Source organism: Eptatretus burgeri, chromosome 7 (genome assembly GCF_056783735.1).
Source record: "Eptatretus burgeri isolate ZD-2024b chromosome 7, Ebu_testis_v1, whole genome shotgun sequence".
NCBI lineage: Eukaryota > Metazoa > Chordata > Myxini > Myxiniformes > Myxinidae > Eptatretus > Eptatretus burgeri.
In genome coordinates this window covers 105,249,689-105,270,984 of record NC_140967.1, presented here as the reverse complement: position 1 = coordinate 105,270,984, position 21,296 = coordinate 105,249,689, and the positions used below count along the sequence as shown (strand labels likewise).

Here is a 21,296-nt window from a genome sequence, read left to right as displayed (position 1 = left end):
AGCAAATTATTTGTATCGTTTCTGCAGAAGCGGGCGGCACAGTCGGTGTTACCGGCTCGTGTATCGGCATGCGGAGCGCACGCTCACAAAAGCTGAAGTTGACCTTGTGCACCGCGCCATAGGGGACGCTGTGGAGACGCAGCTGGGAGTGCAAGGTCGAGGTTGAGCCTTGTAGACGCGGCCTGGATTCCCCATTTTCCCACCATCACGTCTTCCCCTCTTACCCCATTAACCTTTTACACTGAATGTGTTTGAGGTAACACTTTACACCTTTTGGATTCAGTGTTTTTTTGATATATATATATATATAATGCTTTTCAGGAAAAGATCTTTACCTGTGGGAATTAAAGGAGCACTTGGCATTAATTGTTTGATTATCTACAAATAATGTAAACATTATCAGATTATGGGAACACTGGTTTTTTATCTATACAATTATTACTCGGGAAGGAAGAATGATTGAAAAAAAATCAAATGGCGATATTCATCACCGACGAGAGAAAGAGACAGAGACACGGACACAGACACGCCCTACATGTCCGCATACACGTGATAATGAGTCTTCTTTGTCTTGTAAATCATTTCCTTTCCTGTTCACTCTGCTTGTGATATGAGTGTGTGAGTGAGTGGTCATGCTCACAATTACAAATGGCAATCTGCTCGGCAAGATGTAAACCATGAGCTGTGATGTCAAGAGTGCAGCAATCCTCAACCCTATTACCACCGATGTAACTGGCTGTTCTTTTTTTCTTTTCTTTGCTGGAGGGAGGCTCATGGAAGAGCAAGGACCATCTGACAGTGGGACAAATGTCAAGTGGATTAATAAACAGGAAATGAGGAGAGGGAGGAGGGGAGGAAACACTAAAACTAGCAAATAAGGACGTTGGGTTAGGAAAGGTTATCATGGGGTAATAAAGGTCATGGGACAGAATTGGGGATGAGAACAGCTGGCGGTGCACAACTTGAATGAAGCCCTGGAGGGAAGAGCAAGACAGCCTCTGATAGGTGATCCCATAGACAGAAGAAAGGAGGAACAACAGAGTTGAGGTTGCAGACAGCCCTGGGGAGGGTCGGAGGACTGCGAGAGCGGAAGGAGCAATGTTGGAGAATGTTCATTAAAAATCGGAGAGACCACCGCGCCCCTTCCTGTGATGTGAGGGCAACAGACATTGTGCTTCGACCTCATCACGGGAGATTCCAATAATTTTGAGAGCTTTAGATTCCACAGAATTCCTCTTCAAAACAATAGGCTGAACACCTGGGGAATGATACAGATCTTGACGATATAACGTGTGATTTCTTTTTGTTCAAAGAAACTTTACAGAAACACAAAAGTCGCTTAATTTTGAAAATTTGATTTTCTGTGCCCCCATTAAACCCCCTATTGTGTTATCCATCATCATCTGACAAAATGGTGCAGAGGTAATGCACTTACGTTTGATTTATCTATCCTGGGTTTGATCACTGACCCGAATATAAACTGTCCGATCGGTACAAACCATCCGGGGTATTTCATCACAAAGTGTGCCATCCTTCGGTCAGACATGAAGCTGAACATCCCATCTGCGAACATTAGCTGTTGCACGTTAAAGATCCCTCAGTGTGTTTTGCCGACGGGCTTGTCGCGTGGGCTTGTCAACCTCGGGGCGCACGACCAGGTGAACCATCAAGCCACACCGAAGTCAACGTTTCTCCACAGCAGCACTGACATCTCCGAGAAGGCCGCCGAAAAGTTCATCAACAGCACTTTCTGAGCCAAGATCTCTTCAATCTCACTGCTCTTCAACAACTTCCATTCCCTTTTTATTCCGAATTGACCGGGACTGCATTATTGGTGATGGCAAAGGGGACAGACAACTCCAATTTGCTGTCCCTACACACCTGTACATGGACATCACATCCACACGCAAGTCACTCTGCTTCCTCCTCCAGGCCCTATGTAAGCCCACTCATGTCCCCACACCACAATGTGGTTGATGGTAAATACCAAAAATAAAAAAATAAACACCCAGGCGAGTGGACAAATAAGGACCTTGATTATATATCTACATAATAAACCATTTTGAAACCATTAAGATTCATACATTCGAACATTAATTACACTGAACAACAAAAATTTTTTATTGGAGATGTGTAAAGTGATTTAGACTAATTTGGGTACGCTGATTTCAAAAATCATAACCGTTTTGCTGTATCACGTCAGGATTTTCAGTAACAGAAATATTCCCATTGCCTAGAAGTCAGGATTTCAATGAAATTTACAAAAATTCATTTATTCATTTATTTCATCATGAATGCTTCAAAATTATAGAAATTACAGAAAAACTCCACTAGAATGTAATTAAAAATGCTTTAGGCATTTGGCTTTGCGTTTGTGCTGCTCTGTGTCAGTTTCACGATGCAGGAATCAGCAGAAATCGCCCATCATGTTCGGGTTGTGCCGCCCTTGGTAACGCGTCTCCATGAGTGAAATCTCTTGGTGGAATCGCCCGCCGTGCTCGTCCGAGACTGCTCCCAAGTTGTCAGGGAAGAAGTTCAGGTGCTGGTGTAGGAAATGGATTTTCAGGGACATCCTGGAGCCAAGTTTCCTGAAGGACTCCAGCAGCTGCTGCACTATTTCTTCATAGTTGTCCGCGCGCTCGTTCCCCAAGAAGTTGTCCGTCACAGCTTTGAAGCTCCTCCACGCTGCCAGCTCTTTGGGGTTTAGAGTTGTCGGAAAAGTTTCGTCCTTCATAATCTGTCGGATTTGCGGTCCAACAAAGACACCAGCCTTGATCTTGGCCTCCGACAAGGTGTTGCCAAACTTTTCCTTGAGGTATAAAACCCACGCCCATTCAGATCCATTGCCCGTACAAAACTTTTCATCAAGCCGAGCTTTATGTGGAGTGGTGGAAGGAAAACCTTGGCTGGGTCGACAAGGGCGACATGCTTCACGTTGTGTCGACCAGGTACATGCTCTTTTCGCTCTTCCCAATCTTTCTTCGTCCAGTGATTCTTGTCGTCTCTGCTATCCCAGAGACAAAGGAAGCACATGTATTTCGTGTAGCCTGACTGCAGCCCTAACAACAGCGCCACCACTTTCAAGTCTCCGCAGATGTGCCAGTTGAAGTCATTGTACTTGATGGAATCAAGCAGCTGCCGCATAGTCTCATAGGTCTCTGTCATGCCGAACGCGTGAGCCAGTGGGACTGATGGTTTCTCGTTGCCATTGTGGAGCAAAACAGCCTTCAAGCTGTTCTTCCCCGAGTCGATGAAGAGGCGCCAGTCTGCAGGATCGTGATCACACCCAAGTTCTTTCAACAGACCTGCACTGATGTCACTGCAGAATGTCATCGTGTCTTCCATCTCAAAGAACTCAGCCATGTCTCTGTGACGTGCTCTGAACAAGGATATCTTGGTGTTAGGTTCAAGTAGATTCCACTGCTGCAGCCTTGATCCAAGCAGCTCTGCCTTCGCCTTTGACAGCGAGAGATCTCTTACAAGATCATTTAAGTCTCCCTGGTTCAGAAGGTGTGATTCTTGAGTGTCGGGTTCAAAAGGTTCATCATCACCATCCTCTTCATCACTGCTTACAGCTATGTTCTGATCAGCTGGAGGTGTTGGAACGGGGTTCTCGTCATCATGAGGCACAGGTTTACGAGCAGAGACGCAGTCAGCGTACTTGATGTGACCTTTATTCTTCTTGTTGAAGCCGGCGATGCTTGTGCAGCAGAAATAACAATCATCATGATGATTCTGCGGCGCACGCCATATCATGGGCACCGCAAATGGCATGCTAGCGCGCTTGCCCACCAACCACTGAGTCAAGGTTGTGTGACAGCTTGTGCAGCAGATGTGTGGTGCCCAGCTCTGTTCTTGGTCCCCCACCTTACACCCGAAGTAGTGAAAGTAGGCGGCCTTCATTTTCACTGCTGTAGATATACTTCGCTGTTGATCTTTTTTGGTATACCGACCACAGACATAACAGAAGTTGTCAGGATGATTGGTACAGGAACGCCTACTCATCTTTATCTGAAAGAAAGAAATATAACACAAGTTAACAACAATTGCACGAAATAGACATGTTAAAGACATATGTAAATTTCATTGAAATCCTGACTTCTAGGCAATGGGAATATTTCTGTTCCTGAAAATCCTGACGTGATACAGCAAAACGGTTATGATTTTTTAAATCAGCGTACCCAAATTAGTCTTAATCACTTTACACATCTCCAGTAAAAAAAATTTTTTGAAATTTGTTGTTCAGTGTTATTCGCAGGGGTGACCCAGAGAGGGGGGATACCCGACGCTGCCCGGCTCGGTGAACTCTTCCCGGTCGGCGGTGGTTTCCGGACATGATGAATATTGAAAAGTGATGGAGTTATTGGCCTCGTGGTGGTTACCTTTTGCCTGCAGGCCGGCGACAGCACTGCCTAACCCCACATCCAACATACACTTCATAGCGGCCTTTGGTGGCCTCAAAACGGACATCAAGGCCAACTTGTGGGCCAGATTCTGAAATAAAACTTGGGGGTTTACCCCATGGTTTATCTGAGCATTCGGTGTCCATGAAGCTGCAAAGACTTGAGGTTCTTTAAAATGGTTTTCACTTCTTATTTTGAACTATGGATCTCGAGCCTGAGTTTCCAGAATGTCAAAGCAACGAGCCACCCAATAATTATAGAATGGTGAAGTCGGTCAGAGAGACCTCTAAAATCTAATATTCCTATTAATGCTGTTGTGAGGAAACTTGATTGTAAATTATGAAACAAAAATGGCTGCTCAAAGCCAAAATCCATCCATCCATCCATGGGGACCATACTCTGTGCAGAGCGTTGATGCTTCTGAAGCAGTCTCCTTGGCTATTGGACGCAATCCTGGACGGGTCGCCACTCCGACACAGGATACCAGCATGCTGGTACTCATTTTGCCAACCTCGGAAGGATGACAGGCAGAGTCAACCCCACCTGGTATTAATTCAACAGCAGAGGGGGATTTGAACTCAGGATCCTAGAATCCCAAACCCACCACCCCTAACCATTAAGCCAACATCAGGCATCAAGCCGAAATGGCTCCCATAAATTCACGATAGCCATAGATTCTTTTCGATTCTATAATGAAACTGAAAACTGTAGCTGGCCAGATCAACTCGACTTCCTCATGTTGAGCTATGGGAATGTTTCTGTTGCTAGTTGTGCAGCTGTGGTCAAAGAAACTTGCCTTGTATGTCACCACATCCTCTTAGTCTCATCAATACCGAGGTCACCATCGCTATTTTACCTTCGTGATACCATATTCGTACCCTACTGTGACTATATATTATTAAATATCCCACAGTGTTTTGAATATACATCAGAAAGATCTTACAAAATGCACAACAAGGGACCTTGTTCGAATTGGAGCCCCTGAGTCGAGGCTCCAAACACCGCGGTGAAGTTTCTGACTTGGTGTTGTGAATGGGTTGTGCAACATTTTGTGGTGACTTTCACCTGACGAGACGCTCTGTGCAAGTCTTGCACTTTCCTTGTGTCGACGGCTCGTGGGAACGGATGCGCTGTGGTTGCACGCTGTGTGGCCACGTTGGGCAGAGCCGTCAAATTTTAGTTTTGTGGTTACCACGCACAGTTGGAGATCGTCGCCCAGAATTTAGAAAAACAAAAACTTCTTTTTTTCTTAGGGCTTTCGATAAATCACTGAAGACTTATAGGAATTACATTTTAGATAAGATGACGTCATAAGATGATGACAGTTACGGGAGAAGCGAACAGCGGTTGGGGAGGTAGGTGAACACTACACTAATAGGATCCATCCATCCATTGGGACAATACTCTGTGCAGAGCGTTGGCGCTGCCGAAGCAGTCTCCTTGGCTCTTGGGCACAATCCTGGACGGGTCGCCACTCCGACATGATACCAGCAAGCTGGCACTCATTTTACCGACCTCAGAAGGATGACAAGACAGAATCAACCCCACCTGGTATTAATTCAACATCCGAGGGAGATTTGAACTCGGGATCCAAGGATCCCAAGCCCACCACCCTAATCATTAAGTCAACACCAAGCATACTAATCGGATGTTGAACATTTCAGGACAGGTGTGCTCCACAGGAGGGATAACAGGTAGAACAGTGAATGGACATGACCAGAGTTGGTATGGAGATGTTGATGTGAATTTCGAGAAGCCTCAATTCAATAATGAAGAGATAATAAGTGATAGGCCCGAGGCATTATCCCGGAGCATTACCCAAAAGGGGGCAACATGCATTGAAGAAAAGTTTATGTCAACACAGGTCTTGGGCAGGTCTGTTTCAGAGTCCTCATCGGAAAGATCAAAATAGTTCAAGAATGGAGAGGGAGGTTAAAAATATGGGGTGGGGGTTAGGCCAAAGACAAGTCAGAAGGAAACATTGCATGCTTGTATCTTGCTTCAGTATCAGCTTCTCTTTCGCAGTCAAGCATCCTTGAAACCTTTCACTATAGACTACGCAGCCTGAGAATGTCCCACTCAGGCACTTCCATTTAATTACTTTTGCTTTACTGTTATGTCTGAGGTGTTGCGTGGAGACATTGTTAGCCCATCCCAAGTCGTCCTGACAACATACATGGTGGTGAGCCTTCTTTTTACCTCCACCACCGAAGGTGAGGAGGTTACGTTTTCACCCCTTTCTGTCTGTTTGTTACTTGCGAAATCGAAGATTTTTCAAGTCCATTGGCCAGTCGATTTTGTTTGTCTGTCTGTCTGTCTGTCTGTCTGTCTGTCTGTCTGTCTGTTTATCGCCTGCAGGTCAAATTTTAAGCCGATCTTCACGAAACTTCACCACATGGTAGAGTTTGTCGTAAGGAAGAAGCCTATTGTTTTTGAGGTCAAAAGGTCAACATAGGCCAAAGGTCAACAACTTTGTTGGGATTTCTAAAATCCTCAATTTTCATCCCATTGACTTGAAATTTGAAGAGGGTTGATATTTCAGGTCACTGAATTCAGCCAACTAATTATTTTTGAGGTCAACATCGACCAAAAAGGTCAACATAGACCAAATTTCTAAAACTGTCAATTTTCATCCGATTGAATTGAAATTTGAAGACGATTTGCATATTTGATCATTGAATTGAACCAGCAATTATTTTTGAGGTCAAATTTGTTTTATGGATTTTGCAAGTATCGTTCTCGATTTGCAATAGGGCCAAAAACGATATCGGACTGTGTAGCATGAGATTTCAAAAATATATTGGGCCCGTTATGTTCTCGTGGATCAGGTATTACGTGGCGGAGGTATGCATTCTACAGATTGCCCTTCGAGTTAAACTGCTGCATACCCTGTGATACATGTACTGGAGGAGGGGTAAGGGGGAGCCTTGCAGCGTATTGATTCACCTGACAATTCCTGTCCAAGTCAATATTATTTGTGACTTAAAATAGAATGTGGTGTGGTTCCTGGTCTGACGCCCCACTCTTGTGGTTGTTGCTGTTCAGCTCAACAGAACATATGTTCCTCCCCCTCCCAACTCCCACCCAGGACCGTCCCTGACATGACTTCACCGCACCTCGAGTAAACCGTCACACTTTAAAAGCCCCATGTTAAGATTACATCACAGCCTTACACTTTCAGGTGACTTGCAGAATACTACAGGTGCTTGGTTTTATCCTGACGTCAAGAAACTTCGAAATGAAACATTTGGTGACATTCTGTTGATTATATTGTGCATGCCGTGGCTCCGATTTGTACACAACTACCTGCGGTGCTGAGAGCGTGACATTATGTGGTAGTTTTCTGCTGGCTTGGGATGGTGACGTTTTGTTATGTCACAACAATCCAGATCAACTACTTGCGGAGCAATTTCTTTTTTTGTAAATTGAAGAGTCCATTCCATGTTCTGTTAAATGGCGACAGCTTGGCCGAGGGAGGCAGCGTTAAGCGCTGAGTATGTACCTTCATTTAATACCGGAGGTACCATGTAAATTTAGGGGACATACAGGGTTTGAAAGGGACACAAGCCCCGGGAGTGGGGGGAGCACTGCGGTGGGGGGTCAGGGGAGGTTGGATTGTGGATTGCCTCCCCAGGAGAGTTTTTAAAAAATTGGCCAAAAATTGTTCATTCTGAACAAGAGTGATTACATTCCTGTGTAGTGATTGTGATATCCATGAGATGGTCTCATTAAAAGGTGAACGCTGTCTGTGTTCATTCCTCACCTTACAACCGTGTTCACCACTCCCCTCCCCCACACCTGGCTTAAGTTGCAGTCTGTAAGACACAGGACCACCCACTACTAACAAGCAGTATCAGCTGCGACACTGTGACCCACAGGTCAATCAGCCGACCTTTTAATTTTTTTATTTTTTGCAACGCCAGCCCTTCCCTTGGGAATCAATTAATGCAGGCACATTAGGCTCACCGACCATCTTATGAGCTCCTTTTTTAAAATAAAAGAACCGTTTTTATAAAAAAAAAAAATCAAACATTGCAACAAAGCAATGGGGGGGGGGACGTGCACCTTGACCTCACGGCCTAATTATACAGTCTGACAAAGCTGGTCCAACTAGTACGTGTATGTAGAGGGTGACCCCCAAAAAAACCCAGGACCAATACTATTGAATATAACATCCTCATTTATCACTCAAATGACAAGCCTGGTGTTGGCTTCACGGTTAAGGTGGCTGTCTTAAGATATGGGGTCTTTCTTGAGTTTGAGCCCCTGTCATGCCGTTGAAATAACACCAGGTGCAACCAGGTTGGTTGACTCAGCCTGTCATCCTTCCGAGGTCTGCACAATGAGTACCGGCTTACTGGTAACAGGGGCACTGCATCAGCAGCACAGCCGTGCTTCCAGCAATGATGCAACCTTCAGCCACTGGCTGCATATGAAACGACAACACCTCAAATAGAACCATTTTTTGGCACAAATTTCCTCGAATAGGCCCAGACCGACTGTACTAAAACTGACGTGCTCCAACTGTTGGTCATGGCGCTGATGCAGGCACACTTGGAATTGACGGGCAAAATGGTTGATCGCTCGGACACATCCCCTGTAGGAATGAATTAAGTGGATTTTATTGATAATTGTTTCTTGAGTCATTCAATGGATTGTGGCCTTCCTCTGTAGACGTTGTCCTCCAGATACCCCAAAGATAGAAATCTGTCGATGACGGGTCTGGTGAATGTGAGGCCATTCGTCAGCAAGTCTTCGACTGATAACTCCGTCACCAAAGTGCGTGTTGACCGTGTTCAGTGAATTGCTTGAAGTGTGGGAAGTGGCTCCATCCTGTTGAAGCCATTCGTCCTCTCTGGAAACCCTCCTGTGACTGCCTAGGGCCCTCCAATACCTCCCAAGAACTTGTGTGTAACGTTTCGTGCTGACAGTCAATGCTTTGCCTATGTCGTACTCACACCGGAAAGGGCCGAAGATTCCATGTTTCCTGATTGCGACCCAGACAGTCAATTTTCCAAGTGGAGAGGTCACTCGAACACCAGATCGGGAGGTGTCGATCCCCAGTGTACACTGTTCTTGGGGTTGACCTGCCCAAAAAGAAGGAAATGGGCCTCATCAGAAAATCAGGCAGCGTCAAGAAAGTTAGGCCTTTCTTCAATCTTGTCTGCAAACTTCCACAGCACATGTCACATGGGGGCTGCAGTCGATTTGTGTGTAATCTCAGTTCTGTACGGATACAGTTTCACCTCATGGATGAGGATTCTTCTCACTGATTCACGTGCAATTACAAGCTCTTGACCCCAACGCCCAAGAGATTTCTTAGAGTCTCTGCCCACTGAATAAGAAACAAGGTCAATGTTCTCAGTAGACCTTACATCTCGAGGATCAGAGGATGTCCCGGATGTGCTGGTAGGTCCTCCAGCACTTTCATTGCTGAGATTGGCGAAAGTGCCTTTTTCTCTGAAGTTTTTGACCCAGGAAACTATCCGTGACTTACAGGGCGCAGCGTACGTTCCAAACTCACGTTTAAACTCCATTTGAGTCTTCTTGTAGGAATCTGTTTTAACAGAAACCTCCACCCAAGAAGTAGTTTGCGTAATTATCCATGGAATCTTGAAAAAGGGAAGCCATCTCCCAAGACATATCGTGGACATAAGAATCGTCGCCAACTTTTCGATTCCATCTTGTAGTTCACAGTTCTTCAATCACCTGAAAAAACAAGTGGTTCTCATGAGTAAGACGGAAAACATTAGATATAAGAAGGTGTGTTCCGTGTTTTTTGGGGGTCACCCTGTACTTCAGCCTGAAGGCTCACATGGTTAAACAACCATGCATCCTAACCCAAAGAGCCAGGATGAATGAATGGTCATACCATTACTTCAGAGGACCACGAAGCATTATAAGATAGACTTGAATAGTAGATTATCCTCAAGTTGAGCTAGCAAGCTGTACCACATGACATAACTAACAAATGGTACATCTTTACCGGAATGGTGATCGTGAGCGCTCGTCTCACAACAGCAATTGCTGCAAGGGTTCTGACCATCCTATTTAGGCGTCAATTACACCGTTTCTTAGGACGTAGGCAGCTGGGAAACAAGATTTTATAGTTAACAAGGAGCTGATGTTCTCGGTCCCCCACCTTTTGGGTGGAATGAGGAATAAATGTGTGTCATATGAAAGCTAAATCTTGACCGGTCTTTGAAATATCGCGTACACAAGTCAAGTTACTGAGCCAATCACGGCCGTGATCTAATCAGGTTGAGATAATGTCATGAGGAATAAATATCTACAATATGTAAGGTCAAATGGTCAACGGTTTTTGAAATATCGTGTGCACAAAAGTACATGAACGGATGATCTGTCTCGGTCGTTCAGTCGGTCGGATGGAGCTCATTTTAATGTCCCCCCCCCCCGTCTCCGACCTTGTCGGAGGGCGGGGGACAAAAAGATACTTTTAGCTGAGGTTGCAGTCTGGAGACACAGAACCGCCCGCTTCAAACAAGCAGTGTCAACCGCTACACTGCACTCCGTAGGTCAGTTAACCAACTTTTCTTTTTTAGCAATGCCAGGCCTTCCCTTGGGAATCAATCCATGGACATGTTCCTGGGTCCCTGGCTTTCATCAGCATGGACTATGGAGTGGATTCCCCCCTTCAAGAGTTGAGCTGGCAAGCTATACCATATGGTGAAAATGTCAAACAGTGCCTCTTCATCGGAAAAGTGACCGATAACCATTTTATCCACACCAACCATTGTTGTTGCATGGGTTCCAATCAATAGGGGATACTTGCCACACATCTCACTAAAGGAAGATAAACAAATAAAAGAAAGACATAAAATGTCATAGCCCCCGTTTAGTAATTTTACTGGACAGAGTTAAAGGGAAAGCCCATATTTAAGTACAACTAAAATGGCCGCCAGCCTACCAGTCGGCCATCTTTGATCAGATCACAAAATAAAGCGAGGAGCACGGGTACACCATTGTGTCCTGTGCTTGTGCCTAGTTTCAACAATATCGGACCATGCATCTCTGAGAAAATGGTCGGGGACACATTTAAGGAAGAAAATGGCCACCAGTCGGCCATCTTGGATCTTATCTCAAAAAAATGACGCGCATGTGTCAATCATCATTCATTATCTGTTCACCAAGTTTGAACAACATTGGTAAATGCATGTCTGAGAAATGGTTGAGGACGTGTTCAACATCGGGGGGATTTTTTTACAACTAAAATGCCCGCCAGTCGGCCATCTTGGGTCTGATGTGGAAAAAAATGACGTGCTTATGTATACCATCATGTGTTGCCTTTGTGCCAAGTACGAATAAAATTGGTCCTGACATGTCCAAGATATGGTTGCGGACGCACGCACGCATGGACACGAGATATGCAAAGATACCTTGGTGAAGCCATGGAGACTCTGCTGGTTGGCGGCAGCCCCTTCAGGCCATTATGGATAAACGGGTCCTTCTGGGGATTTGGTCCAACCCAAGAGTGTGGGTCCTCCTCTTGGATAGTGAGCTGCAACCTCTACTGCCTGAGAGGGACAGGGGGAACCTCTATATCCAGAGTCCCTTCTTCCCTAATGTGCAGCAGCACAGACCCCAAAGGAATTTGCACTTCCGCTCCCCTGCCCATCGTTGGTGGAGCAAGTGTTGACAGCTCCTGCAAGGTTTCCCTGACATGACTTCCCTTGCCACGGCAACCATTGGCATTCGCCTGGTTACCCATCCTGGTTCACCAGGTGGGGGGGGAGGGGGAGTGTTACAGCGGTGGTGCCAAATCCTATGGGGTTCATGTTCTGCGGGGGGTGGGGGGGCTTCCCGATCCTTGTGGGTCGTGCAGTCCCATTCGTAAGGGCTTTCCTACCCTGACCCCAGAATGGGTTGGGGCACAGTGGGGGCCTGCCCACACTACGTGGCGGTGACATGGGGATTACGGTCCTTATGTTTCCAGCCTCAACTTTGTACCTGGACTTTGTAAACCAAAAAAAAGTTGTAGCATTTATCTCAGGCCTAACATCCCACCTCAGACCAGAAATTTGACTTGTGACTGTGGCCTGCCTATTGGAGCCTCCAAGGTTTGTTATGACAAGACTGCCCAAATCCATCAAAATGTCCACAAAATGAAAACACAAGCATTTCACTCGACCTAGACAGCCCATCATATGCAGGCTGTAGGAGAACCCAGATTGGGGCAGCACCGTTTTCAACCCGAGTTAACTGGTGCATGGAAACGAGTCATAACATCTGTACTGCTCACATTGCAGCAAGCGCCTTGTCACAGCATGTAGTCCAGTCAAATTAGGAAATAACCCGTCACAAATTGCAATAGTAATGATTCCAACACTATTCAACTCAGAAATATGTCTGAAATAACATATCCAAAATGTAATTGAATACACAGTTGGGAACAGTGTCTAATTTGCATAAATTCAAAATGGTCGCCAGAAACCGGTTTAATCGAAGTTTCAGCCATTATTTAAGCTATTATTGTTGTGATAACTGACTATTGTTGTTGGCGGTATCACAAATAGAAGGCCAGTGTATAGCTGGGGCACTGTATACATGGAATTTTGGAAATCTGCAAAAAAGTAATTAATTTTATCAATAAAAATGGCTAAATTATAAGTGAAAAATTGTAAATATAGAGTATGATCGATGAATAATGAAACATTCATTTGTCATTAAATTACACTGGTCATAACATGATGATGGATATCTGTTACTCTATTCATATAAATATGTCATACAAAATCATAAATATAGGTAAATCACTTTTAAGCATGATATTGTTAATGGTGTACGTATAAAAATGGATTTTTGGTTATGACGAATATGAAACTTTTATGCGACGATCCTATGCATGTGGCCCCGCATGTCAGTTGCTCCAGCAATGTTAACAGGGCTAACATGGCTAATGGATTGATATATGTATGTGATATGTATGTGATCCATCAGTGCTATGTACTAGATAAGGCACGTATTCATTGTATTATTGTGAACCCTTTCTATTTCCAGGGTGAGTCATGATGTATGAAGAGCTGAGTTGTGTTGTATGGCAGAAATCCATATCGTCAGACCAACCAAGCTCCCAACTCACTGCAAAGGGATGTGATGGCATCAATAGAGCAAGTACAGCCAGACACAGTAACATTAATGCTCTACCTGGACAACATGTCCACCAGAAGTGTCGCCAAGTTTATACAAACCTTCATTACATAGAGCAATTCAACCGTAAGAGACTTGGTGATCCTCCTTCATCCAATGACAAACCATCTTTGCGATCATCGGTGGGTTTATTTGATTATGCCAGTCACTGCCTCTTTTGTGGCCAGGGTGATCCCCGATTTGAAACTCATACCCATCAGAACATTAGATTTCCAGGAGAGTGTTCTCCAAGTATGTGACAAAAGAAATGATGAATGGGCGAAAACAGTCCAGGGGAGAATCAAAGCTGTCCATGATTTACATGCTGCGGATGCCGAATATCACAAGACGTGCAGCAATAATTTCAGAACCAACAAAGATATTCCTGTAAAATTTCAACAACATGATGATAATACATCTATGAAACGTATGAAACGGGGAAGACCTCATCATGTCATGCAAGCTGAAGCATTTTAAGATGCAATGCATAGCTTTGAACACAATGATGATGAACAGACCACCATAAAATATCTTATCGACAATATGGTAGAGTTCCTTTCAGACTCCAACGTTCCACCATATGGTCACACTTACATGAAAGACCAAATACAGAAGAAGTTCGGAGATAAAGTCATCATCACAGAGAAGTGCTGCCACCAACATCAGCTGCTGCGGCATACCATAGTCAACGTGTGTACCTTCAAGTTCAGGAGTGGATGGGTAAAGCAGCTGATATGTCACCAGAAGATTGGGGCTGGTACAAACAAGGTGATAAATTGTTGCCCATCCTGACCGACAAAGAACCAGCTCTAACATCATTGCTCGAGGTGGTGAGATGTAACTGTAAATCTGGTTGCAGTACCAGACAGTGCACATGTCGCAAAATGGACTGGAATGCTCCACGGGTTGTGGACACTGCCGAGGCGTGTGTACAAATATGTCACAGATCGAAGATGACGATGTTGATGAATGAATGAGCAACATATAAGACTATTGATTCAAGTAGAACCATGTCTTCGCTGTATTATTTCAGTATTATATTATATAAGTTATATGTGACGATAAGTCATATGCTTACTTTTACATCAAGCCGCATGTTTCATTTTCATGATTGATCTACTCTCTACTCATGAAGTGTTAATTTGTATATCTAACTTCTATATACATGTATGCCACATAACGAAGTACATGTGATATAGATTCTCATTTTTACGATTATGTATTTGAACATGAGCTTCCTTATTCATATCTTAGGTCAGATGTGTGGATGAATCATTTAAATATATTCTATATGTGATACAGGTATATTCCAAATTCAATTTTTGGCAATAATCCATTGTGAACCAAACAAATTATAAAATATGTCAAAGGTCAGTTATAATTTCAATATAAGGGGATAATGATTGAAATTGGTAGCTTATTCAAACTTTCGAGTTCATTCTGTATCAGATGATTGAACTTACCTTGTTTGACATGCACATGCAAAATAATGTTTCTACATTAAACTTTATAATATGATGTCTTTTTTGTCTTTCTCATTCTCTCATAAAACTTCCATACACTCTCAACCTCAATCCATGTGTAATGTCATCTCTAGCTGGACATCATGACCTATTGTCCCCATTATGACATGTAAACTTTCCTAACAATAGCAATACTGGATTTTATTAATGACTATTAAGTTGATTCTAAACGTTTCCTTGATTGTAAAACAAAATGTGACACCAAAATGAAGCTTCTACAACATTTGGTTGTTGATAAATGTATAGATATTTATATGTAGTTTCTCACTATTACTGATTACAGCATCTACCCATGTCGCACGTTTTTGTGTTTCTGAATGGCCGTAAATCCCCCACAATATTCTATTTAACATAACATTACTGGTAAAAATAATCAGAGATATGGACTGGGGTGTTTTACCTTGTGAATGACTCCATAGAAATGTTCAGGACCAATTTATGTCATATTTACATCAAAATAACGACAAAAAGCCCTTTTAATGGCAGCCATCTTGGATTTGTTTCATAGTTACAAATAAAAATATTTCAATTTGGATTCATATACAATACAAATGAATGTTTAGTTACCTCATATAACAGTCTTGTCATTATTGCAACACCTACAGACTGATGAGGAAACAATTGTATGAAGTTATATGGTTTCAAGATTTTTGTGGCGGCCGTCTTGGATTTATGCAAATTTGACAGTCTTCCCATACTTTAGATTCACCTAAACTTTTGATATGTTATTCAAGTCACTTTTCTGTGTCAAATAATATAGGACTCGTTACTATTGCAATTTGTGGTGGGTTAACGCCTTATTTGGCCTAATTTGACTTGACTAATGGCTCACATGAGGAAAATGCTGCTCAACACTGATCAAGGGACAGTTAAGAAAATGAACACGCAGCGAGTGTATCATATCGCACACCTGATATATCTGAACGACTATCCGACAGGTAAATGGCACCAAATGCTTTCCCACCAAATGTCTCCCCTCCTAGAGTGATTCGAACAAGAACAATTGCTCTGAACTCGAACGCCTTTGGCCTACCACCGTAAAACAGATGTTGCGTTTCTTACGATTTAACGGGTTTGGGGTTCTCTATTGTGTCTTCAAATATTATGGAGATCCGGAACTCTTTCGATGGACCCTTTCTGTTTCCCCGGTGACCGTTAGTCCCGCTATACGTTGCAATGATTGATGTATCTCTTCAGATGTGATGCACCTGTCAAGTTTTTAGATCAGATACGATGTGTTCCAGTTGGACAGCTTCCACCCAAAGCCTTATCAGTTCAGACAGGGCCTTCACCATTACTTGCAACACACCCGAAACTTGTCACCACTGCCTGCCTGCTGCCTCTGGTCACGTCAAACCGCAGGCCCATTCCCAAGCTCGCCCAGCTTCTGTTTTCAACCGCAGATGTTACACACTTTTGCATAAGTTCCAGTCTCTGTGAACCATTCACCTCCGTGATGGTGCGTCTGCGTACGTACACCTCGTAATGAGCACGCAAACGAAACGCACAGCCTGTGGGTCTGCAACGTGTACACGTCGCTTGTGATGCTTCATTCAAGTCCATCTCCTCACTCACAATAAGTGGTTGTTACACCATACTCTGGCAGCGAGGGTGGCCAGGAAAAGCCAAAGCAATGGTCAACGTCGCCAAATTTCACCTGCTGATGAAATATCCATCTCATTGAGTCAAGAGACGCAGCCGTTCTGCACCATTGACAAACCACCACCGCAGGTCTACGGATGTGGTTCATCGTGAACCTGAATTTCAATCCAATTTTCCATCGTTGGTTGAAGAAATGATGCGTCTTGACTTGCATCCATTTCTTTGGAACTGCCAGTAATACCACGAATTAAGAGAATTTTAGGAACATGGCTGTTCGGGTGAGGGTTAGGTTAAAACAGCTGCGTTGTCAACAAAAACCGCACCTGTTGCAATTGCAGGAAGAACTCGAACTGTACCTGGAAGACACCTTTCTGTTCACCAATGAAAGTTCTTAGGACATCAAGTGTCATGAATGGGCCTGGTTATTGGCTAACTATTTGAATGGCTAACTCACAAGTTACACTCGTCATGACATATCCTCAACGTGTTCATGTTTTTAAATCGAGTCACTCTGAGTTACGGATCAATTCCCAGACAGTTCTTTCCCACAAAGTCTAAGTGAGCGCAGTATGCTTGCTTGGCAGGGTGGCGATTATGGCGACATCAGGGTGCGTTGCACAGATAGGGTGTGCCTGGAACGGACGACTGCAGATAGCTGCTGCTTGCAGACTGTGGTCGGAAAAATAAAAAAGAGAGAGAGAGAGAGGCTCATGGTGATTGGCTCCTCCCAGGGAGTGAAATTTCCTGTCCTATATATATATAGACATAAATATATATATAAATATATCTGTGTGTATCCCAGATGTCCTCTCCTGCCAACTGTCCATTCCAAGGAGTCTTTGTGACCATACCAAAGAAGCTTTGTGACCGTTCCAAAGAGGATTTGTGACCGGTCCAAGGAGGCTTTGTGACGTGTACGGCAAGGAGCTGTTGTTATATACAGAGGTGAGGATGCCGTGTGAATGTGTCTTCATTCCTTGTCGGCTGTTTATGTGTAATTAAGATCCCTGTGTGTGTTTGGCTGGGTTTTCTTCTCTAAACCTCAATCGTATTCGTTTGAAATCCCCAACAACACGCTATAAGGAGCAACAGCCAAGGTTCTGAGGATGGTTTCTGGATTGATGGTGGATCCAAACCGCGGGAGACCCTCGAGTGGCTGATCAGACGAGCTGATCCGCAGACGTTCAGAGAATAAAATTTTTGATTGTGTCTTCCTCCTGAAATGGCAACAAGATGTAGTTACAACTACTGGGTGTAGTTTCCTGTTTAGGTCGTCGTTTTTATTCTGTCCGGGAAAACCTTTTGTGACTGATGCAGTCGGACTATGTGTGTTGTCTTTCTGATTGTAAGAATATGGGTTTTGTCCCATTATAACATATGTATGCTGGTGTTGGCTTAATGGTTAGGGTGGTGGGAGTGGGATACTAGAATCATGAGATCAAATCCCCCTTGGCTGTTAAATTAACACCAGGTGGGGTTGACTCTGCCTGTCATCCTTCTGAGGTTGGCAAAATGAGTGTCGGCTTGCTGGTATCCTGTGTCGGAGTGGTGACCCGTTCAGGATTGTGCCCAATAGCCAAGGAGACTGCTTTGGCAGCACCATCGCTCTGCACAGAGTATGGTCCTCCTGGATGGATGGATGGATGGAATGCTCTGCACAGAGTATGGTCCTGATGGATGGATGGAATGCTCTGCACAGAGTATGGTCCTGATGGATGGATGGATGGATGGAATGCTCTGCACAGAGTATGGTTCTGATGGATGGATGGATGGATGGATGGAATGCTCTGCACAGAGTATGGTTCTGATGGATGGATGGATGGATGGATGGATGGATGGAATGCTCTGCACAGAGTATGGTCCTGATGGATGGATAGATGGAATGCTCTGCACAGAGTATGGTCCCAATGGATGTATGGATGGATAACATATGTCATTTTACCATGTTTGATCGATACAAGCACTTCAATGACTGTTAGACAGTTTATAAATAAATAACACCAATAATGGCGTCTTTTTTTTTTCCTCCACCAAATCTTGGCTCATGGAAGAGCGAGGAGACAGAGGGGAGAAAGGTAACAAACTGACAATGGCACCACAACGGATTGAGAAAGGAGGGGGAGGAACACAGTAAGAGGGCTCTTCGTTGGTTCCATGAGGTTCATGGGGATAGAAAGGATCATGGGTAGAGATGGGGGATGACCTGAGATGGTGGTATTGTACACAACATGGCATAATGTAATTTATAAAAATCTCTTTCAAACGACTGACTCACTGATATAAATGTTTAGATCCTTGTAGCTGAAATTTTATAAACTGCTGCAACTCAAAGTCAATATCCCAGGAAATATCACAAAAATGTCGGAAATTGTCCGCAAACTAAAACATCCGCGAATAAGAGTCGGCCGGTGCAGGCTCTGTCTGCTCACTGCTGGAAGACAAAGGAGCTGACACTAGAACTGGTTGCTTGGCAACGGTAACAAGTGCCTCTTCTGCCTCTTTTTTATATTTTATTTTAACTTTTGCCATATTTACATTAATAATTACTCTCGCTGTAAATTTTTACATAAAGAGCTCATTCTAATCACTAATTCTTGATTTATTTGAGTTATTTAGCTGTTTACAGAATGAAAGCACAATGGGCTTCAAAACAATCGAAGGAGACGAGACTCTATATATTAGAAAGAAACCAATTACAAATGATTCCCATGTCTTTGTCTCTGATCTATGATGTGTTTAGGTATTGATATGTATTAAATATTGCCAATTACTAAGTAATCGTAGTAATGATAGCACACTTTGAATATTGCATATTTAATTATATTGCAGTTTGGGTCACATGACTTGCCATTTTTAGCTCGCCTGTTCGAAGAACAGAGAGCTATAGCGATACCCTCGGCGTGAGCGTGAGCATGAAAATGTTAAAGTTTTTGGTGCAAGTTATTTAGAAGCTTGCCATTCATTTAATATGTGTACTAGGATGCTGATATTTGGCATGGAGGTTCCTTTGGGGTATATTGTTGATGTAATGAAGTTAAAATTAAAAAATAATTTCAAATGTTTCAAATTTTTGATCTGTTTTGAACATAACTTTTTTGTAGCACATCAACGTTAAAGTTTTTGGTGTAAGTTATTTAGAAGCTTGCCATTCATTTAATATGTGTACTAGGATGCTGATATTTGGCATGGAGGTTCCTTTGGGGTATACTATTGGTGTAGTGAAATTGAAATTAACAAATGATTTAATTTTTTTTCTTTATTTCAACCTAAGATGGTGTCAAAGCCACCTAATGCTCGCCTGTTTATACTAGACGCTTGCCATTCATTTAATATGTGTACTAGTTTACTGATTACAATATACAAATACATATATTGCTTTAAAATTATTTGGATCAGACTTCACTACAATGCTTTATAAAAAATATTATTAGACTTGTCTTTTAAAAACGATAAATGTATAAACAGGCAAGCATTGGGTGGCTTTGACACCAACTCTCTGGTTTTTTTTTAGTCACTGGTTCATTGAGTTAATTATGATTATGTAACATTTTTAGTTTGTCTTTTGGTTCGCATATCATCGTAACCTAGTGCTTTTGAATATAAATCTTTCACAAACCACTTCATGTATTAAGACATGAAGGTTATATTCGGTCTGCACCGGAGTAGTTGCTTGCAGTGTGTGTGAATCATGCATGTAGAAAACTGCTCGGCTAGTTTATGACATGGATGATTGATCATGAACCGACGTTACACTTTACTTTCGCTCATTGATACCACCGCAGCATCTTGTATTGTCAGCGATATGGAACTCGTCCATTTCTTACTGGACTTTAAGTTGGATCCTTGACATAAAGACACAGATTCGGACTTTAAGCATGAGGACTCAGATCCAGCTAGTTAGGATTCAAACACATGACTGGTATTTATAAATGACTAGCTCAGCATTTGTTGGGACTAGACGAATTAAGCTAATGAGGATGAAAACAACAGCAGTAAATACTACGAGTGATAGGGAACTGTGTGCCTGCACGACATGGCTTCATGTACCTGCATGAGAGGGCATCTTGTACGTGCACAACAGGGCTTCCTGTGCCTGCACAACAGGGCTTCCTGTACCTACACGACAGGGCTTCCTGTGCCTGCACGACAGGGCTTCCTGTACCTGCACGACAGGGCATCCTGTACCTACCATTCGAGTGTTCAATCTGAAACCTGAAACGTGCCATCAGAAAGAGATATAAGATGTTGAGAAGCAAAAATGGTGCAAGAAAAGCATGAGGTGCACACAAAGATTTGTGTTATTTTACCTTTTGTTGTCCAGTTCACCCTTTACTGACTGGACCCGCTGCTCACTGTGGTCGTGGTCAGACACATTGACCCATTGCCTCCAACTGGAGACAAACAAGCTGCGTTCGTGGTCTCACTAGGCCGCAGAGATTCCAGATTACGTTTCCATAAGGCCACCGTGGTCTCGTGTATCGTACCAGCCGCTGGGCAGGAATCAGTCGAACCGCATCCAGAATGCTGTCCATTATCGTGGAGGGACAGCCATCGTGTCTGCCATATCTGAAGGACAACCCATATTGTCCGTTATCACAGAGGGACAGGCAGAAGTTTGCAA

General features: G+C 43.5%; 2 protein-coding genes and 1 long non-coding RNA gene across 7 annotated transcripts in view; 2 read left to right on the top strand and 1 right to left on the bottom strand.

The window, feature by feature from the left end:
• Nucleotides 1–366, top strand: part of FARS2 (phenylalanyl-tRNA synthetase 2, mitochondrial) — a 14,124-nt gene extending 13,758 nt beyond the window's left edge. For all 4 annotated transcript variants that reach the window (XM_085890143.1, XM_085890142.1, XM_085890145.1 and 1 more), the window contains one exon: nt 28–366. In XM_085890143.1, the coding sequence (XP_085746269.1) occupies nt 28–166 (139 nt within the window). In that variant the 3' untranslated portion in view covers nt 167–366. The remainder of the gene's footprint in view (nt 1–27) is intronic.
• Nucleotides 1–21,296, bottom strand: part of LOC147024024 (uncharacterized) — a 25,125-nt gene extending 3,829 nt beyond the window's left edge. For both annotated transcript variants that reach the window (XR_015060506.1, XR_015060507.1), the window contains exons 1-2: nt 20,983–21,296; nt 20,723–20,887 (exon numbers count right to left, since the gene is read on the bottom strand). This is a non-coding gene — a long non-coding RNA (uncharacterized LOC147024024). The remainder of the gene's footprint in view (nt 1–20,722; nt 20,888–20,982) is intronic.
• The window catches only part of LOC147024023 (rho family-interacting cell polarization regulator 2-like), a 35,664-nt gene continuing 31,760 nt past the window's right edge, over nt 17,393–21,296 (top strand). The window contains exon 1 of the mRNA XM_085890132.1: nt 17,393–17,620. The gene's annotated coding sequence lies outside the window, so the exon portion shown is untranslated. The remainder of the gene's footprint in view (nt 17,621–21,296) is intronic.